This window comes from Chiloscyllium plagiosum, unplaced genomic scaffold, assembly GCF_037043375.1.
Source record: "Chiloscyllium plagiosum isolate Xiang-an unplaced genomic scaffold, Cpla_swu_hap1 HiC_scaffold_23, whole genome shotgun sequence".
In the NCBI taxonomy this organism is placed as follows: domain Eukaryota; kingdom Metazoa; phylum Chordata; class Chondrichthyes; order Orectolobiformes; family Hemiscylliidae; genus Chiloscyllium; species Chiloscyllium plagiosum.
This window is the reverse complement of record NW_028270161.1, coordinates 50,974,384-50,995,359: the sequence shown is the minus strand read 5'-3', so window position 1 is coordinate 50,995,359 and position 20,976 is coordinate 50,974,384. Positions and strand designations below refer to the sequence as shown.

Sequence of the window (20,976 nt, the reverse complement as noted above, 5' to 3'; positions counted from 1 at the left end):
GATTTGGTGCTTGAAGCTAGTCTCAGTAACGATGACCATGAAACTACTGCCGACTGTAAAAAAACCCATCTGCTTCACTTTCCATTGATTAGGAAAAGTTGCCATCCTTACCTGCCCCTAAATGTGACTCCAAACCCCAAGTGATGTGGCTGATTCTTACAAATCTTGAAGTATGCAGTCACTGGAGAAAAGTGTATGCAGTGGAATGAATTTGGGTAGAACACCAAGATTTGATGTAGGCACCAGAAACTGCAGTGGCACACACTGCACTGACAACCCTGTAAAATCTTCTTTATTAACAAATGGAGACATGCAGCAACATTAGAAGAAGTGTCCATCAACTGGTCAAGCTTGACATAGTCAAGCCTTATTGACATATTCCAGACATTTCTGTCACACTTTCTGAGATGGTGGCACAATGATGTACTATCAGATGGGCATTACTCTTGAAATCCTTCACAGTGATTCCAAACCACATGTGATCTCATGGTATCAGGACAAATGTGGGCAAGGAAACCTCCGGTTGATAATCACCAGCAGCAACACCCCCACCTCTGCCTTGCGCGTGCTCCCTTTCCCCAGCCTCCATCACACCCTTGGCAATTAATGAATTTGGGTGTACATATTGAATACCATTTGGAAGAAGAGGAAGGATGGCTAGGGCACAGAATATACTCCGGGAGGAGGATTTTCATATCCTTCCTCAAGAGTGGCTGGGTAGCATCATTACTGATAGAGCTGACCAGGTTTTAAAGCACATCATGTCCAGACTGGGTCTGTGGCAGATGATGAGAAAAGGATTCTGGGTAATCCAAGATAGAGGATGGAAAAAAATTGTGGCTGTAAGAGCTGCTCCTTTTTTGAGGTATTCTAGGTGTTGGAGGTGATTTCCTTGAATTTCAGATGCAGCAATTACTGTTTTATAGACTGTTGAGTTGTTTTGGAACTTTAGGGGGGAAAAAATCAAACCAATGGCATGTTAAAAAGGTGGAAAACAGAAAAAAAGGCAGAGAATACATAGTCAGTGGGGGAGAGAAAGAAACCTTCACTGCTAACTGGCACAGCAGTGAATATGCACAGTTCCTGCCTTTGCTGTTTGAGTTCATGCATCTCTGGACATCAGACTGTGTCTAGGAAGAATTAACAAACAGCGAAATACGCAGCTGACCTTGAAGGAACCGGTGTGGGTGAGTTCACAACACAAGAACAGGTAAGTACACAGCTTTTAGCGTGTAACCTTGTTGTAAATCGACAGTAGTGAGTCGAGTGGGTGCTTTCTAGATTTCATGTTTTATTGAGATCTGCCTTTTGATTAAATTTTAAAAATGTCAACCAAAAGTATTATATTAGCCTGGAGCAGTGTTTTTTTAAACAGCAAAAAGATGGTGCTATTATCTGGGTCTGATTGTGAAGGAGCAAAGAAGGTCTTTAGTAGAGTGATATGCTCTTATAGTTGGATGTGGGCATTTAGGGGGAGCTTCCATGTTACTGATGAGTATGTTGCAGGAAGTGTATTTGGTTGCGAATCTTGCGAATGTTGCATGGATCAATTGGAGCAACGGTTAGAGGCAATGAGGAATTTACAAGAACTAGGGGGTGTGATGGATGGCAGTTATAGGAAGAGAGAAAAACGGCAGATACAGTCAAGTAGATGGGTTAACTCCAGGAAAGGTAGGAGGGGTAGGCAGGTAGTGCATGAATCTTCTGTGCCTAACCCCATTTCAAACAAGTATGCTGTTTTGGAAAACATAGGGACTGATGGACTCTCAAGGGAATGTAGCATGAACAGCCACGTTTCTGGTATCAAGACTGGCTCTAATGTAATGAGGGTTATGTCAGGTTCCAAACGATAGATTGTGATAAGGGATTCTCTAGTCAGAGGCACAGACAGACATTTCTGCACCAGCAGCGAAAAATCAGAATGGTGTGTTGTCTCCCTGGTGTCACGATCAAGGATATCTCAAAGAGGAGAGGGACCAGCAGAAGGTCACTGTACACATTGGAACCAACGACATAGGAAGAAAAAAGGATGAGATTCTGAATGGAGAACAGAGAAAATTAGGCAGGATTTTAAAAATGAGGTCCTGGAAGGTAGGAATATCTGGATTACTCCCGGTGCTGTGAGTTAGTGAGGGTAGGAATTGGAGAATAGAGCAGGTAAATGCATGGCTGACGAGCTGGTGCAAGGGAGAAGGGTTCACATTGTTGGATCATTGGAATTTCTTCTGGGGTAGAAGTGACCTATACAAGAAGGATGGATTGCACCCGAATTGGAAGGGGACTAATATAGAGGGAGTTATGAAAGAGCTGCTCGGGAGGATTTAAACTAGTAAGGTATAGGGATAGGACACAGGGAAACAGTAAGGAAATAGATCAATCTGAGACTGATACAGTTGGGAAAAGGAGCGAGTCAAACACTCAAGGCAGGCAGGAACAGAGAACAAGGTAGGACTGATAAATTCAACTGCAATTACTTCAATGCAAGAGGTCTAACAGGGAAGGGAGATGAACTCAGGGCATGATTAGAAACATGGGATTGGGATATCATAGCAACTAAAGAAATGTGGCTCAGGGATGGACATGACTGGCAGCTTAACATTCCAGGATACAAATGCTATACAAAGGATAGAAAGGGGGCAAGAGAGGAGTGGGATTGGCATTTTTGATATGGGAAAGCATTACTTAGGGAGGATATTGCTGGGAATACATCCAGGGAAGTTATTTGGTAGAACTGAGAAATAAGCAAGGAATGCTCACCTTATTGGGATTGTATTATAGACCCCCTCATAGTCAGCAGGAAATTGAAAAACAAGTTTGTAAGGAGATTTCAGTAATCTGTAACAATAACAGGGTGGTTATGGTAGGGGATTTTAAGTTTCCAAATATAGACTGGGAGTGCCACAGTGTTAAGGGTTTAGATGGAGAGGAATTTGTTAAGTGTGTACAAGAAAAGTTTCTGATTCAGTATCTGGAAGTACCTACGAGAGAAGGAGCAAAACTTGACCTAATCTTGGAAAATAAGGCAGGGTAAGTGACTGAGGTGTCAGTGGGGAAGCACTTTGGGGATAGCAACCATAATAGTAGTTTTAAAACAGTGATGGAAAAAGATAGACTGGGTCTAAAAGTTGAAGTTCTAAATTGGAGAAAGGCTAATTTTGACGGTATTAGGTAAGAACTTTCAAAAGCTGATTGGGGAGAGATGTTCATAGTTAAAGGGACGGCTGGAAAAGGGAAGCCTTCAAAGTGAGCTAACAAGAATCCACAGACAATATATTCCTGTTAGGGTGAAAGGAAACTCTGGTAGGTGTAGGGAATGCTGGATGACTAGAGAAATTAAGGTTTTGGTTAAGAAAAAGAAGGAAGCATATGTCAGGTATAGACAGGAAAGATCAAGTGAATCCTTAGAAGAGTATAAAGGCAGTAGGAGTATACATGAGAGGGAAATCAGGAGGGCAAAAAGGGGACATGAGATAGCTTTGGCAAATAGGGTTAAGGAGAATCCAAAGGGATTTTATAAATACATTCAGGACAAAATGGTAACTAGGGAGACAATAGGGCCCCTCAAAGATCAGGAAGGCAGCCTGCACGTGAAGCCACAGGAGATGGGAGAGATACTGAACAAGTATTTTGCATCAGTGTTTATTGTGGAGGAGTACATGGAAGATATAGAATGTCGGGAAATAGACGGTAACATATTGAAAAATGTCCATGTTACAGTGGTGGTGCTAGATGTCTTGAAATGCATGAAAGTGGATAAGACCCCAGGACCTGATCAGGTGTCCCCTAGAACTCTGTGGGAAGCTAGGGAAGTGATTGCTAGGTCTCTTGCTGAGATATTTGGATCATCGATAGTCACAGGTGAAGTGTCAGAAGACTAGAGGTTGGCTAACATGGTGTCACTATTTAAGAAAGATGGTAAGGACAAGCCAGGGAACTATAAAACAGTGAGCCTGACATGGGCAAGTTGTTGGAGGGAATCCGGAGGGACAGGATGTACATGTATTTGCAAAGGCAAGGACTGATTAGGCATAGTCAACATGGCTTTGTGCATGGGAAATCAAGTCTCACAAACTTGACTGAGTTTTTTGAAGAAGTAACAAAGAGGATTGATCAGGGCAGAGTGATAGATGTGATCAATATTTCAATAAAGCATTCAACAAGGTTCTTCATGGGAGATTCATTAGTACAGTTGGATCTCATGGAATACAGGGAGAACTGGGTGGAAGTGGATACTGCAGATGCTGGAGATTAGAGTAGTGCTGGAAAAGCACAGATCAGGCAGCATTCAAGGAGCAGGAAAATTGATGTTTCGACCAAAAGGCCTCAATCCTGATGAAAAACTTTTACCTGAAATGATGATTTCCTGCTGTTCGGATGCTGCCTGACCTGCTGTGCTTTTCCAGCACCACTATACAGGGAGAACTAGACAACTGGATACAGAACTGGCTCGAAGGTAGAAGACAAAGGGAGGTGCTTTTCACACTGGAGGCCTGTGACCAGTGCTGTGCCTCAAGGATCGGTGCTGGGTCAACTGGCTTTCGTCATTTATGTAAATGATTAGGAGGTACAGTTAGTCAGTTTGCAGATGACACCAAAGTTGGAGGTCTAGTGGACACGAAGAAGTTTACCTCAGAGTACAATGGGACCTCGATCTGATGGCCAACAGGCTGAGGAGTGGCAGGTGGAGTCTAATTTAGATAAATGCGAGGTGCTGCATTTTGGAAAAGCAAATCAGAAGAGGGCTTATACACTTAATGGTAAGGTCCTGGGGAGTGTTGCTGAACAGAGACCTCGGAGCGCAGGTTCATATTTCCTTGAAAGTTGCATCAAAGGTAGATAAGATAGTGAAGAAGGTGTTTGGTATGCTTTCCTTTATTGGTCACAGTATTGAGTACAGGAGTTGGGAGGTAATGTTGCAGCTGTGCAGGACATTGACTAAGCCACTTTTAGAGTACAGTATTGCATGCAATTCTGGTCTCCTTCCATTTAGAAGGATGTTGTGAAACTTGAAAGGGTTCAGAAATGATTTAGAAGGATTGTGCCACAGTTGGAGGATTTGACCGATCGGGAGAGGCTGAAAAGGTTGGGGATGTGTTCCCTGGAGGATCGGAGACTGAGGGGTGACTTTGTAGAAGTTTAGGAAATCATAAGGGGTATGGATAGGATAAATAGACAAGGTCTTTTTCCTGGGTTTGGAGTGTCCAAAACGAGTGGGCATAGCTTTCAGGTGAGAGGGGAAAAGATGTAAAAGGGACCTAATGAACAACTTTTTCATGCAGAGGGTAGTGTGTGTATGGAATGAGCTGCCAGAGGAAGTGGTGGAGGCTGGAACAATTACAGCATTTAAAAGGCGCCTAGATTGGTATATGAATAGGAAAGGTTTACAGGGGTATGTGCCAAGTGCTGGCAAATGGGACGAGATAAGATTAGGATATCTGGTCAGCATGGACGAGTTGGACGCAGTCTGCTTAAGTCATCTATATGACTCTATAACTCTGCTTAAAATCCTTCTTCCATATAACTCCTATTTCAATATTTATAATTATCACCAAATATTTGCTCACAATCCAGACCTTTCCGGCTTTTAATCCTGCCCCTAACGCTGGGGGAGGTGAACCACTTCCAAGTCCACTTTCTGAATCCCAACTACCTAACTTTCCACTCATTCCTCTATTTGTCACAAAACCACTGCAGACAATAATCTGTTGAACAACTTCCTTGTTTAATACCTTTATCTCAGTGCATCCCTTACTCTGATCGACTGTAGTCATCTGGTATGGTATCTACTTTCACTCACTACAACGCAAAATATGTAGGTACTTCTGTCAATCTGGTTTAGCTATCCATCACCTCATGAGGCAGATCTCCAGAAAGCACTAATGACTTTCACTTTATTCAGGCAAATCTCCAGCATCATCCTACAGAGCAAAGATAACATTTGGGTCATTTTTCGTCATGGAAACCATTTACACATCATCAACCTCCATGTCCATCCCCCAACTCACCCAAAGTCAACAACTCAACCTGTTTGTCCCCAACACAGAGATAGTCTATCAGGTGCCTCTTGTGCATCCTTAATTTCCAGTTACTCACAAAGACAAATCTTTTTCCAGGATCTTCCTCCACCCTAACTTGGAGTCTACATCTTTCTCTATTTTATTGCATGGTCTTCCTTGAACTCATTTTGTCCATGAAACCCAGTTCCTGCACTTTAGAACTCTAGGGAAAAGGAGAACGGATGATAAAATCAAACAATGACAGTGATCAGGAGGATTAATTGCAGAAAATGCATCTATAAACTTTACAGGACATATGCAAAAGTAGGAGAAAGTGAAGACTGCAGAGCTGAAAATGTGTTGCTGGAAAAGCGCAGCAGGTCAGGCAGCATCCAAGGAGCAGGAGAATCGACGTTTCGGGCATGAGCCCTTCTTCAGGAATGAGGAAAGTGTGCCAAGCAGGCTAAGATAAAAGGTAGGGAGGAGGGACTTGGGGGAGGGGTGTTGGAAATGTGATAGGTGGAAGGAGGTTAAGGTGAGGGTGATAAGGTGAGGGCGATAGGCCAGAGTGGGGGTGGGGGCAGAGAGGTCAGGAAGAAGATTGCAGGTTAGGAAGGTGGTGCTAAGTTCAAGGGTTGGGACTGAGACAAGGTGGGGGGAGGGGAAATTAGGAAACTGGAGAAATCTGCATTCATCCCTTGTGGTTGGAGGGTTCCTAGGCGGAAGATGAAGCGCTCTTCCTCCAGCCGTCGTGTTGCTATGGTCTGGCGATGGAGGAGTCCAAGGACCTGCATGTCCTTGGTGGAGTGGGAGGGGGAGTTGAAGTGTTGAGCCACGGGGTGGTTGGGTTGGTTGGTCCGGGTGTCCCAGAAGTGTTCTCTGAAATGTTCCACAAGTAGGCGGCCTGTCTCCCCAATATAGAGGAGGCCACATCGGGTGCAGCGGATGCAGTAAATGATGTGGAAGGATCCCTTGGGGCCTTGGAGGGAAGTAAGGGGGGAGGTGTGGGTGTAAGTTTTGCATTTCTTGCGGTTGCAGGTGAAGGTACCGGGAGTGGAGGTTGGGTTGGTGGGGGGGGTGTGGACCTGACGAGGGAGTCACGGAGGGAGTGATCTTTTCGGAACACTGATAGGGGAGGGAAGGGAAATATATCCCTGGTGGTGGGGTCCGTTTGGAGGTGGCGGAAATGACGACGGAAGATACGATGTATATGGAGGTTGGCAGGTGAGGACCAGTGGGGTTCTGTCCTGGTGGCGATTGGAGGGACGGGGCTCAAGGGCGGAGGAGCGGGAAGTGGGGGAGATGTGGTGGACAGCATCGTCGATCACATCTGGGGAGAAATTGCGGTCTTTGAAGAAGGAGGCCATCTGGGTTGTTCGGTATTGGAACTGGTCCTCCTGAGAGCAGATGCGGCGGAGATGAAGGAATTGGGAATATGGGATGGCGATTTTACAGGGGGCAGGATGGGAGGAGGTGTAATCTAGGTAGCTGTGGGAGTCGGTCGGTTTATAGTAACTGTCCGTGTTGATTCGGTCGCCCGAGGGAGAAATGGAGAGGTCTAGGAAGGGGAGGGAGGAGTCTGAGACGGTCCAGGTAAATTTGAGGTCGGGGTGGAAGGTGTTGGTAAATTGGATGAACTGTTCAACCTCCTCGTGGGAGCACGAGGCAGCGCCGATACAGTCATCGATGTAGCGGAGGAAAAGGTGGGGGGTGGTGCCAGTGTAGCTGCGGAAGATGGACTAGGCATAGCTGGGGCCCACGCGGGTGCCCATGGCTACTCCTTTGGTTTGGAGGAACTGGGAGGATTGGAAAGAGAAGTTCTTCAGAGTGAAGACCAGTTCAGTCAGTCGAAGGAGGGTGTCAGTGGAAGGGTACTGGTTGGTACGGCGGGTATACAAAAGTAACACTCTTCTAAGAAGAAAAGCTTACTGACACTCATGTTTCTGAGTTTTTAAGCGAACTACCACGTCGTAATTTCCCATGAAATCATGTGGAAGAATAAGTCAGTGGCTTCAGACAATATGGTGGAGGGTGGAGATACAGACAGACAGACAGAGAGGTTGGAAAAATTGAAAACAATTGTCTATTGTCGTAAGCTCAGCAATACATCTATGAAATATGCTTACTTTACTCCTAAGGGTGTTTTTTTTATCAGCAGCAAGTCTAGAAGCAATGATGAAATTGATTTAGCTTCCAGTGAAATTTTGAAACAGAAGTGTGTTTATTATTTACTTGGGTCAATAAGTTTCAGTTTATATTCAAGTTACAACAGCAGACAAGCTTGAGTTTTTATAATTCCATTTGACCTGCACCTTTAAAGTAACGATGATGTGGAAAATACTGCTGTTAGCAACTTATGATAAGAACACAAATCTCTTCATAAAGCACAAGTAAAATTTCTGTATTTTGCTTAGAAATTCAAGAAAAAAAGTGATAATATTTTTTCCACATATCTGTATACATTCTCAGACATATACAAGTATAATGGAAACAAGTCTGTTGTGTGAAAAAATTGGATCTGGTGATTACAATGAGCTCAAAGATCAGGATTTCCTTTGTATGGTATGCCAAGCCTACTGTTTCCTCCAATCTGACGTACACTCAAACATTCACTGCTGAGTCAATGATACTCTTGAAACAGTCTTTCAAGGAATGACATTGTCTAGGATTCTGGATTCCTGCAAATATTTCATTACATATTTTATTTCATTTACATATTTTCAAACTGGTACAAGTAATTATGTGCAGCTTCTTTATATTTGGGCTCCTGGGGTAAATATGATGGTATCACTAAAGTACCAGCAAGTAATTATGCAGTAATAATTTGACGTTTTGCAAAACATTCAGCCCAGCAGGCTCAATGACATAGTAAGGATGTGCCGTGTTGGAGGAAGTCAATTATGTTCCATCAAATAGTCTTAATACCACTGAACTGTGTTGGGTGCATAATATTTATTTTCATGTAGTTTATGGCAACAATATTCATTCAAGAGATTTAAGAGGGTTTGTGGGCACAGATATTGCCCCAAAATCCAACAGTTGCCCCGTTCTATTTAATAATAGATGATAAACAAGATACCTGGAAATGATTACAATGCAGTCCAATTGAAGGATACAACTGACACCGTAAACCATGATATTAAACCAGTTTATTATGGTAATCTGAAACCCAGAATTATGTTGCTGTTTTTTAATCTGATGACCAGTACAGGCACAAAAGGAATGATTTGGATTTTCCAATCAGTGGCAAAGGAAGAATACTCACCATTAATCTTTAAGGAAGCCTCAAATCTACCAATCTGGTGCAATTATATTGTTGTTTAATCGGAATTCTGAGTGCTCTGCTGCAGTGATATCAACAAGCTATCCAACACTTAATCACATTAAAGAATTATTTCAACCAATCAAAAAATGAAAAACTGATAATCAGATTACCTGCTAAGAAATGTTACAAAAAGCAAAATAAAGATTGGAATACATGGTACAAATTGTGATGGATGAAAAATCAAGAACATATGAACATTTTTGACCATCGCTATACAACCAAAGTTGCCTACTGCTCCATCCCTCGTCTGCGCTTTGGAAAACCTGATCACAACACTGTGCTCCTTGTCCTGGCTTACAAGCAGAAATTGAAGAGTGAGAACCCAGTACAGAAAATAACATAAGTGTTGATCTGAGGCAACAGAAGGGCTACTATAGATCTGCTTAGAGCCAGTAGACTGGTCCATGTTCAAGAGCTCAGCAGCCAACTTAAATATGTATGCCGCTACCATTATAGACTTCATTGTTAAGTGTGTAGAAGACTGTGTGCCAAAAAAGTTAATCTCAATGTTCACCAACCGGAAACAATTAATGAATTGGAAGATCCATTCCCAATTGAAGTCCAGGTCAGAGGCATTCAAGGTCAGGCAACTATGACCTATACAGGAAATCCAGGTATGATATTCGCAAAGCCATCAGACGTGCCAAGAGGCAAGAACAAACTAAACTTGAGACACAGAATAACCACATGAACACCTGTCATTTGTGGCAAGACAGAATGGGCTACAAAGCAAATTCGAGCAGGCAACAATACATCCCTCCACGTTGAGCTCAATGCATTCTATGCTCACTTTAAACAGAAGGTTAGTGAAACAATGCCACTTGTCCCAACAGCCTCAGATGTACCTGTACCAGCAGTCAGCACCACAGACATTAGAGTGGCCTTCTTGACAGTGAACCCATAGAAAGCAACTGGTCCGAATGGAGTCTCTGGCAATGCACTCAGGTCACGTGCGGGTCAGGTGTTGGGAGTATTCAATGACATCTTTAACCTCTCCTTACTACAATCTGAAGTCCCTACCTGCTTTAAGAGGACCACCATCATCTTGGTGCCAAAGAAAAATCAAGCAGCATGCCTCAATGATTACCACCGGTTGCTCTGACCTCCATAATTATGAAATGCTTCAAGAGGTTAGTCATGGCTCACATCAATTCCAGCCTACCAGATTGCCTTTATCTTTTACAAGTTGCCTACTATCACAACAGATCCATGGCAGACACCATCTGGCCATATACCTGTCCCTGGAACATCTGGATAACTTCAGCTTCCTGTTTACTGAATACAGCTCTGCCTTCAATATCATAATCCTAAGTAAACTCACCACCAAACTCAAGCGACCTATATTCTTGGTTCCAGATGGAAGATTGTTTACAGATTATTTTTAAAAATTTGTCAAGATCAAAAAAATCCTTCATTCATGGGTTGTTTTTTCATAACAGTAACTGTAGTTCAGAACAAAAGTAATTGTTGTAAACCTCTTTGGGAAAACTAAAGCACACAAGTACATAACGAACACAAGTTCATTCTTAACACCTTTATGCTTGCATCGAAAGATTAATGAACAAGTTTAGCAATAGACACTAAGGTAAAACAAAGAACAGTGGATACTGGAAATTTGAATAAAAAACAAATTGCTGGAGAAACTCTGAGGTCTAGCAGCATCTGTGCAGAGAGAATGTTCTGAAGAGGGGTCACTGGATTGGAAACTAAGTTTGCTTTCTCTTCACAAGTTGAGAGACAGTTTGTAGCAGGGTACAGTGAAAATTTGCAGTTAGTAAATTTAGATTAAACGTCAACACCACATATAGCAGAACTCAACGTACAAACTTCATGCAAATTTATAAAATAGAAATCTTACCAGTTAGAAACCTTTTGCTTTTTATTCAAACCCAGAATTGCTGTACTTCACATCCTCCAAAATAAAGAAAGAGTTGCAACACAGATCCATTATGCACAGAGCAAGCTCCCGTAAACAGCAATGTAATAATGACCAGATAATATGTTTTAAATGTAATTCAGTATTTCAAATAACATTCAGTGATGCAGCTAAGAGTTTAGTGAAAACAAAAGTGGCCATTTTTTATAATGTTACATCAACAATGGCCTGAATTTTGCATACAACAGTGAAGAAAGTGTTCACTTCCAACGAGCCAAGGAGTTTTTGAGAAAATATTTGCTTTAATCTGGCATGAGATTCAGCATGTCGCCCTCTATAGGGGACCTGTGGCATCTACAAGCAAGGCAAAGCAAGAAAAAGTAAGTTTCTATAGATTGGAGAATCCTCACTAAGATAAAAACCGACATTGTCTAATCAGAGAGCAGACGTGCAACCCAAGATCCAGTCGGAACACCGGAAAAGTCCCAATACCTGATCTCTGTGGATCTGCCTAGGAATTCACAGGCAGCTTGCCTGCAACCTAGGCAGCAAACTCTCCAATTCAAAGTTGGAGGTGTCAATGTCAGAATTTCTAATTGACTTATCTGAATAGCTACCCAGAAAACATTAACAGGAAAATCTGAGTTTACCATCTGGGGACAGACTTATATTACATAGACAATAATGCTGCCCACCAATCTTCTGCATCCTGAATTATCAGGGCAACACCTTATTCAACAATACTTATGATTGCCTGTAATTAAAATTCACTTGCACCTAAACATACCAGTCCCAACTTTTCTGCTGTATCTAATAGAGAGAAGAATTTATGGCAGCAACAGATTGATATGTAGCAAAAATTCCAGATTTCCTTGTTTGAGCAACGCTTGTCCTCCATGAGCTATTGTCCAATTTACGCCATTACACTGACCACGGACAATCTTGCCTTAAGTCCCTGTACAAAATTCATGTCAATTAGATATAAAAAAACAAGATATCATTAGGCTCTCAATAATCTAGAAATGATCATTTGTTTCAGACTGCGATGTTTACTATTTTTAATAATACCTTAAATCCACAAAATTCAACAGCAATATGCCGCAACAATAAGTGTAAGAAAATTGAAAGCAACCAAATTCTGTTGTGATATTTTAATGCTCTTCAAAAGAATATTCACATACCACTGTTAACAGAAACTTTTAAAAAGGCTTCTCGGTAGTTCTAAATTCTGCTCTGTTAGATTCGTAGATCAAGCAACACCTTTTTGATGTGTTTGCTGGAAGCCTTCACAATCTTGAACACCATCATCTATACACGTTCTTCAGGCCTTCCTGAATCAAGAACTCGGTTCACTAAAATTCTCCTACATTTCTCCAACATACACAACCTACATCTTCTACATAACTCCATCACAGTGATGTTGTTCACTGCAATCTCCATTCTTTCAGTCTTTGCTACCTTACCTTATCGAACACCCACTCAGGTTGAAACACTGGTTTTTGATGTCAAATTAAACCTTCTAAGGGTCTCATTTCTTTCATTTAAACTCGCATGCTTCTGACATGCAGAGAAAATTAATAAATATGGAAGCATTCATCCAAAACTAGGAAATTTATTTTATTTTGCAACAATTATTTTACAAAGCTTCCAACAATGGCTATCCCAATCTGAACAGCAGTGCTATGACATAAATTAAGTCACAAAAATCACTGATCTATTTCTTGATGAGCATATTCACATTTCATGCTCTCAAAGCTATATTATCTCAATCTCACAAATTGAAACTCAATGCAGTCCCTATCGCTCTTAAGAAAAATATATACTACTTAGAAAAGAATTAAACTACACAATGTTTAATCTTTGTAAAATAGCATTATTTGAATTTGGCATCTAAACCCTTTTGTTTATGTGGAACCCAAATACTATTTATAGTATACGTTAATAGGATGATGATTTAGAACAATGGATTGGAAATTAACTGTCAAAAATGTCTACAAAGCTGAAATGCACAGGTTTTTTGCCTTCGAATATGGCTTTATTCTGAATATTATTTGTAGTGACTGTAATAAGGTCAGATGGTCATCATAGAATATGAGTTCTCTGATTAGGGCTGTTAATCTAGTCCAATCAGGGAGCCATAGCTGACAGACAACAGGAGTGTCAGACATCCTGTTCACTCTGACAGCTGGTTCTGAGGGAATTGAATCAGTATTAAGGTCTTTCCACGTGCAAATAAAGGTGACTTGGTGATGGGATATTGGCCTCTGTGGAGTTATTTCACTATTTATCGTCAGGGTTCTACTATATTACAAATCGTTAACAAGTCAAATCAAATACTGCTTTGTTAACTGGAAAATAATAGTCTCCTCCAACTAAAAGAGGCACACTGACTCCAAAGAAATCAGACTATACGAGGTGTGTAGTATCATCCTTAGGTTAAGTTATGCTTCACTTCTGTACTGAATATCTAAATAGACATGCTTCATCAATTGACAGATTTACCCAAAATCTGTGCCTCTGATGGTAGCCATTTCTAATTGCGGTCTTGGAACCGCTCATACACATCCATTATAGCTTGCCTGTAACCACACTGACATCAATAACCCAATTACAAAGCATCACTAAACTCAAAATGTTAACTGATTTCCTCCCCACTGACGCTGCCAGACCTGCTGAGCTTCTCCGGCACTTTTGTTTCTTCCAGACCTCCAGTATCCATTTACATTATACCAAAATTAGCCCTTTTTCTGCTGCCCTCCACTTCACATTTACATTTCAAGACCTCTACTTTCTTTTGCAGGTGTTTATTATCGGGATATCTGAGGCATAGCGGAAAGTGGACTGACTGCAGCATGATTATTGGAATAATTGATTGAGAAGAGTCAAAAATAAAATGAGTTAAAACCACACAGTTGATAACTATCAATCTCAAGCATATAGCAAATTACAGTTGGATATAATTTGAGTACACACTGTGCTCTCTAAAGCAACAGAACAAAATAAAATTAAGTGTACCATGCAAATTTTCAGTAAGATCTCAATCTGAATAATCTACAAAACTAAATTTAACAAGATGGGAAATCAATAATAATGGCAGACACATTGCTTTCCCTCAAGAATCCTGCTTCATAAGTATTAAAGCAAAACTGCTTGTGTTGTTAAGATCTATTTACAGAATTATCAGCAGAAAAGGTTTCCATAGCATATCACATTTATACCACAAGGTAGAGTATTTTACTACCTTCTAACATAACACACCTAATAAAAGGTCAATCAACACACATACAAACGTAGTTGTGGAGCAGTATTAAAGTAATTATTTCTACTAAGCACATACTCAATTTGATTTAAAACCATCAAATAATTCTCAACTTCTTTTTATTTTTCTTGATAACGCAGGGAAATAAACAAACTGTCACTTGACTAGAAGCACAGAATCAGCAGCCAGTGTTTACAGTTCGCAAATTACAGGTCGATATCTAAAAAGGATGACGCTAGCTTTCTTTCTCTTCCCCCCTCCCCCGCAACAAAAATATCATCCTTGCATTAATGATTGTAATAACATTGATCTCATTAAAATGAGGGAAACAAAATTAAGGGGAAAAAGTTTGTTCGTTCTTGTATAATGCAATTAGAATGACTAAATCTGGCACGTCACTGCCAGTAAACAAGCTACCAGAAATCTTAATGAGAATAACGACTGCCTGCAAGTTTAAATTTCGTCTGACGTTTTAGCGTCAGTTTTGAATGAAAGCATTGTTGGAACCGATGTTGAAATCAAACTGATGCGACACGCCCACCGCACAGAAAACGCACAATCTGTGTTTTACAACTTTTTACAAAGTATGTCATTTTTAAAAAGGCACAAACATGTATTCTACTGTAAAGAACACAGACGTACAAGAAGGACTGAGCTATCAGAGACTGCATAAAGCCACTCGCACAGTCAACAGATCATGAACCTTTTATCTTCTTGAATTACTTACTTAATGTAGTAGCGAGCCCCTTCGAAGGTGTATCCTTCTTCCCAACCGGTTGGTAGGTCTGCCATGAGGTGAAAAAAAAGGCGAAAAATGAAGAGAATCAAGCAATGAACATTTCCAGAATCGGGGTGGGGTTGGAGGGGGGGATCGGGGGTGGGGGTGGCGGGGGGGGGATCGGGGGTGGCGGGGGGGGGAATCGGGGGTGGGGGTGGCGGGGGGGGGGGATCGGGGGTGGGGGTGGCGATCGGGGGTAGGGATGGCGGGGGGGAACGGGGGTGGGGGATGGAGGGGGGAACGGGGGTGGGGGATGGAGGGGGGGAACGGGGGTGGGGGATGCGGGGGGGGGGAACGGGGGTGGGGGATGGAGGGGGGGAACGGGGGTGGGGGTGAGGGTGGATGGGGGCGTCGGGGGTGGGGGTTGAGGGAGGGTCGGGGCTGGGGGTGGAGGGGGGCTTGTGGGTGGGGGTGGAGGGAGGGGTTGTGGGTGGGGGTGGAGGGGGGGGTTGGGGTTGGGGGTGGGGGTGGGGGGGGATGAGGCGAGGGGAGGGGGCGAGGGGAGGGGGCGAGGGGAGGGGGCGAGGGGAGGGGATCGGGGGTTGGAGGGGGGGAACGGGGGTTGGTGGAGGGGAACGGGGGTTGGTGGAGGGGATCGGGGGTTGGTGGAGGGGATCGGGGGTTGGTGGAGGGGATCGGGGGTTGGTGGAGGGGATCGGGGGTTGGTGGAGGGGATCGGGGGTTGGTGGAGGGGATCGGGGGTTGGAGGGGGGGATCGGGGGTTGGAGGGGGGGGATCGGGGGTTGGAGGGGGGGGATCGGGGGTTGGAGGGGGGGATCGGGGGTTGGAGGGGGGGATCGGGGGTTGGAGGGGGGATGGTGGGGGGGAATCGGTGGTGGGGGTGGGGGGGATCGGGGTTGGGGGTGGTGGGGGTGATCGGGGGTGTGGTGGGGGTGGTGGGGGTGATCGGTGGTGGGGGTGGGGGTTGTGGGGGGGATCGGGGGTGGGGGTGGAGGGGGGAATCGGGGGTGGGGGTGGAGGGCGGAGTGGGGGTGGAGGGGGGGGATCGGGGGTGGAGGGGGGGATCGGGGGTGGGGTGAGGGGTGGAGGGGGGATCGGGGTGGAGGGGGGGTCGGGGGTGGGGTGGAGGGGGGATCGGGGGTGGGGTGGAGGGGGGATCGGGGGTGAGGTGGAGGGGGGATCGGGGGTGGGGTGGGGTGGAGGGGGGGATCGGGGGTGGGGTGGAGGGGGAATGGGGGGTGGAGGGGGGATCGGGGGTGGGGGCGGGATCGGGAGTGGGGGGGTGGGTGTGGAGAGGGGATCGGGGGTGGGTATGGAGGGGGGATCGTGGGACGGGGGATCGGGGGTGGGGGTGGATGGGGGGGTCGGGGGTGGAGGGTGGATGGGGGCGTCGGGGGTGGGGGTTGAGGGAGGGTTGGGGCTGGGGGTGGAGGGGGGCTTGTGGGTGAGGGTGGAGGGAGGGGTTGTGGGTGGGGGTGGAGGGGGGGTGGTGGGGGGGGTTGGGGGTGGGGGTGGGGGGGCCGGGGGACGAGTGGCGGGGGGGGCGAGGGTAGTGGGCGAGGGGAGGGGGCGAGGGGGGGATCGGGGGTTGGGGGGGGGGGGGATCGGGGGTGGGGGTGGGGGTGGAGGGCGGAGTGGGGGTGGAGGGGGGATTGCGGGTGGAGGGGGTATCGGGGGTGGAGGGGGTATCGGGGGTGGAGGGGGGATCGGGGGTGGGGTGGAGTGGGGATCAGGGGTGGGGTGAGGGGTGGAGGGGGGATCAGGGTGGAGGGGGGGTCGGGGTGGGGTAGAGGGGGGATCGGGGGTGGGGTGGAGGGGGGTCGGAGGTGGGGTGGAGGGGGGATCGGGGGTGGGGTGGAGGGGGGATCGGGGGTGGGGTGGAGGGGGGATCGGGGGTGGGGTGGGGTGGAGGGGGGACCGGGGGTGGGGTGGAGGGGGGATGGGGGGTGGAGGGGGGATCGGGAGTGGGGGGGCTGGGTGTGGAGAGGGGATCGGGGGTGGGTATGGAGGGGGGATCGGGGGAGGGGGATCGGGGGTGGGGGTGGAGGGGGATCGGGGGTGGGGGTGAGTGTGGATGGGGGGGTCGGGGGTGGGGGTTGAGTGAGGGTCGGGGCTGGGGGTGGAGGGGGGCTTGTGGGTGGGGGTGGAGGGGGGGGTTGTGGGTGGGGGTGCGGGGGCCGGGGGACGAGTGGCGGGGGGGACGAGGCGCGGGGAGGGGGCGAGGGGGTATCGGGGGTTGGAGGGGGGGTATCGGGGGTTGGAGGGGGGGTATCGGGAGTTGGAGGGGGGGTATCGGGAGTTGGAGGGGGGTATCGGTGGTTGGAGGGGGGGTATCGGGGTTTGGAGAGGGGATCGGTGTTTGGAGGGGGGGATCGGTGTTTGGAGGGGGGGATCGGGGTTTGGAGGGGGGGATCGGGGTTTGGAGGGGGGGATCGGGGTTTGGAGGGGGGGATCGGGGTTTGGAGGGGGGGATCGGGGTTTGGAGGGGGGGATCGGGGTTTGGAGGGGGGGATCGGGGTTTGGAGGGGGGGATCGGGGTTTGGAGGGGGGGATCGGGGTTTGGAGGGGGGGATCGGGGTTTGGAGGGGGGGATCGGGGTTTGGAGGGGGGGATCGGGGGTTGGAGGGGGGATCGGGGAGGGGGCGAGGATGGGGCGCGGGGAGGGGGCGAGGATGGGGCGCGGGGAGGGGGCGAGGATGGGGCGCGGGGAGGGGGCGAGGATGGGGCGCGGGGAGGGGGCGAGGATGGGGCGCGGGGAGGGGGCGAGGATGGGGCGCGGGGAGGGGGCGAGGATGGGGCGCGGGGAGGGGGCGAGGATGGGGCGCGGGGAGGGGGCGAGGATGGGGCGCGGGGAGGGGGCGAGGATGGGGCGCGGGGAGGGGGCGAGGATGGGGCGCGGGGAGGGGGCGAGGATGGGGCGCGGGGAGGGGGCGAGGATGGGGCGCGGGGAGGGGGCGAGGATGGGGCGCGGGGAGGGGGCGAGGATGGGGCGCGGGGAGGGGGCGAGGATGGGGCGCGGGGAGGGGGCGAGGATGGGGCGCGGGGAGGGGGCGAGGATGGGGCGCGGGGAGGGGGCGGGGATGGGGCGCGGGGAGGGGGCGAGGATGGGGCGCGGGGAGGGGGCGAGGATGGGGCGCGGGGAGGGGGCGAGGATGGGGCGCGGGGAGGGGGCGAGGATGGGGCGCGGGGAGGGGGCGAGGATGGGGCGCGGGGAGGGGGCGAGGATGGGGCGCGGGGAGGGGGCGAGGATGGGGCGCGGGGAGGGGGCGAGGATGGGGCGCGGGGAGGGGGCGAGGATGGGGCGCGGGGAGGGGGCGAGGATGGGGCGCGGGGAGGGGGCGAGGATGGGGCGCGGGGAGGGGGCGAGGATGGGGCGCGGGGAGGGGGCGAGGATGGGGCGCGGGGAGGGGGCGAGGGGAGGGGGCGAGGATGGGGCGAGGGGAGGGGGCGAGGATGGGGCGAGGGGAGGGGGCGAGGATGGGGCGAGGGGAGGGGGCGAGGATGGGGCGAGGATGGGGCGAGGGGAGCGGGCGAGGGGAGGGGGCGAGGGGAGGGGGCGAGGGGAGGGGGCGAGGGGAGGGGGCGAGGGGAGGGGGCGAGGGGAGGGGGCGAGGATGGGGCACGGGGAGGGGCGAGGATGGGGTGAGGGGAGGGGGTGGGGAGGGGGCGAGGGTAGGGGGTGGGGAGGGGGCGAGGGGAGGGGGTGGGGAGGGGGCGAGGGGGTGGGGGCGAGGATGGGGAGTGGGTAGGGGGTGGGGAGCGGTGTGAAGACGGGAGTAAAGTTGGGAATGGGGGGGTTGTGGCCTCTCCTGCCCCAGCCTGTAGTCGGAGGTTGAGGAGGGGGGGGGGGGGGGGGGTGGCGAGGTGAATGTTGCCTGTCCCCCGATCCCCACCTGGTGTTTTGCGGTGTCCGCTGATGACGGCCTCGCCGGTCGCTGGATGTAACCAGGTTGTTCTCTGCGCTTCTTCACTGTGTTTGAGAGAGAGAACACGGTCAGTGTATTTATAAATTCAAATGTTAGCTTTCCGTATCCGCCACAGTCCAGCCACCTCCGATACTCACTCGATGAAGAAGACCCGTCCGTCCCGTGTAACCCCATGCGACCAGGAGCCAGGCAGTCGGAGCCACTCGGACCTGTAATCCGCCATGTCTGAGAGCTGGGAGTGGGGGGGGGGGGGTGATCCATGCGCGCTCCCGACGCAGCATTGGATCAGCCCCGCCCACTGCCCTCGGGAACGCGCACAGCCTCCAACCGTCATCGCACGCGCCCCTCTCCCTCACAGGTAGCCGCGGCCGTGCGCGCGAGGGAGGGAGGGAGTGGGCGGCGCGAGGGAGGGAGGGAGTGGGCGGCGCGAGGACACCGGCCCGCTCGCGCAGACGAGTCACCGGCACTCATCGACCCCTCAGACATAACGCGCAACCAAGGGCAGGGAGCGTCACTGCCGACAGGTAACAGCAGCAAGGACATTCCCTGTAGGTAAAGCTGACAGGAACACTGCATACAGGTAACACCAGTAGGAACACTCCCTACAGGTAAAGCTGACAGGGACATTGCATACAGGTAACACCAGTAGGAACACTCCCTACAGGTAAAGCTGACAGGGACATTGCATTCAAGTAACACTGGGAGGGACACTCCCTTCAGGTGGAAGCCTGAAGCCTGAAGCACAAAGCCTGCCTTTGGTGGCAGGGACACTCCTTATAGATAAAGCTGGCAAGGACACTGCAGACATGTAACACCAGCAGGGCCATTGCCTACAGGTAACGCCAGCCCATCCACAGTCAATTGTAGGAAATAACGCTATAGGTAACATCGGGGACGCTCCCTAATGGTAACGCTAGTGGGGACACTCCCTACAGTTAACACCAGCAAGGACATTTCCTAAAGGTAACACCAGCCCACCCACAGCCAACTGTAGTGAGGAATACAACAGGCAACTCAAGCAGGAACAGTCCCTTCAGGGAACAATAGCCCATTAATGCTCAACTGTAGAGAAGTATATCCCATGTATGTAGTGCCAGCCTTTCCACACCCACTGTAGGGAGGGAAATTCTCTATAGATAACAACAGCCTATCTACACTGAAATGTAGGGAGGGACACTCTCTACAGGTAATGCCAGCCCATCCACACCCACTGAAGGGAGTGACACTTCTTCTAGTAACACCAGCCCATCTACACCCAACTGTAGGGTTGGACATTCTCTGGAGGTTATACCAAGCCAGCCGTACAACAGTACTGAGAGACACTCCTAATAGGTAATGCCACCCTATCCACAATCAATTGTAGTGATTTTCTTTAACACCAGCCCACACTCAAGAACCCTCATTATAAGTAATCTTAGGTCATGCAATCTCAACTTTGGAGAGGAAGAATTCCGGTTGGAAACACCAGGCCATCAACATCCAACTTTAGCAAGTAGTGTTCCCTCAAAAGCAACTCCAGTCCATAAATACACATTTTCAGGGTGGAATACTCCCTATAGCTAAAATCAGCCCATACATAGGAACATTACATGTAGGTAACTCCAGCCCATACACACCCAGCTTCAGATGGAGACACACTGCAGGAAGCTACAGCCTATGATCACCAAGTTTTAGGGATGGACACTTCTTTAGGAAACTCAGACATGACTTTATTGAAAAGCACGTTGTGTAGGTAATCTGCCTATTATGAATGCAACTGTTTTAGGGATTTCCTGTAATGGATCATTCATATCTATTTTGGGAGGGCACGTAGATAAAGCATCCCCATACTGCATACAGAAGGGGAATCCCTGCA

The 20,976-nt window shown here is 48.6% G+C and overlaps 1 protein-coding gene across 14 annotated transcripts in view; it reads right to left on the bottom strand.

Moving 5' to 3' along the window:
- plekha5 (pleckstrin homology domain containing A5) overlaps window positions 1-19,460 on the bottom strand; it is a 360,346-nt gene extending 340,886 nt beyond the window's left edge. The window contains exons 1-3 of one of the 14 annotated variants that reach the window (XM_087999672.1): window positions 19,259-19,460; window positions 19,089-19,165; window positions 15,184-15,241 (exon numbers count right to left, since the gene is read on the bottom strand). In XM_087999672.1, the coding sequence (XP_087855798.1) occupies window positions 15,184-15,241; window positions 19,089-19,165; window positions 19,259-19,455 (332 nt within the window). In that variant the 5' untranslated portion in view covers window positions 19,456-19,460. The remainder of the gene's footprint in view (window positions 1-15,183; window positions 15,242-19,088; window positions 19,166-19,258) is intronic. The other 13 variants (XM_043713467.2, XM_043713466.2, XM_087999669.1 and 10 more) reach the window with 13 other exon arrangements.
- Between the last annotated feature and the right edge of the window lie 1,516 nt (window positions 19,461-20,976).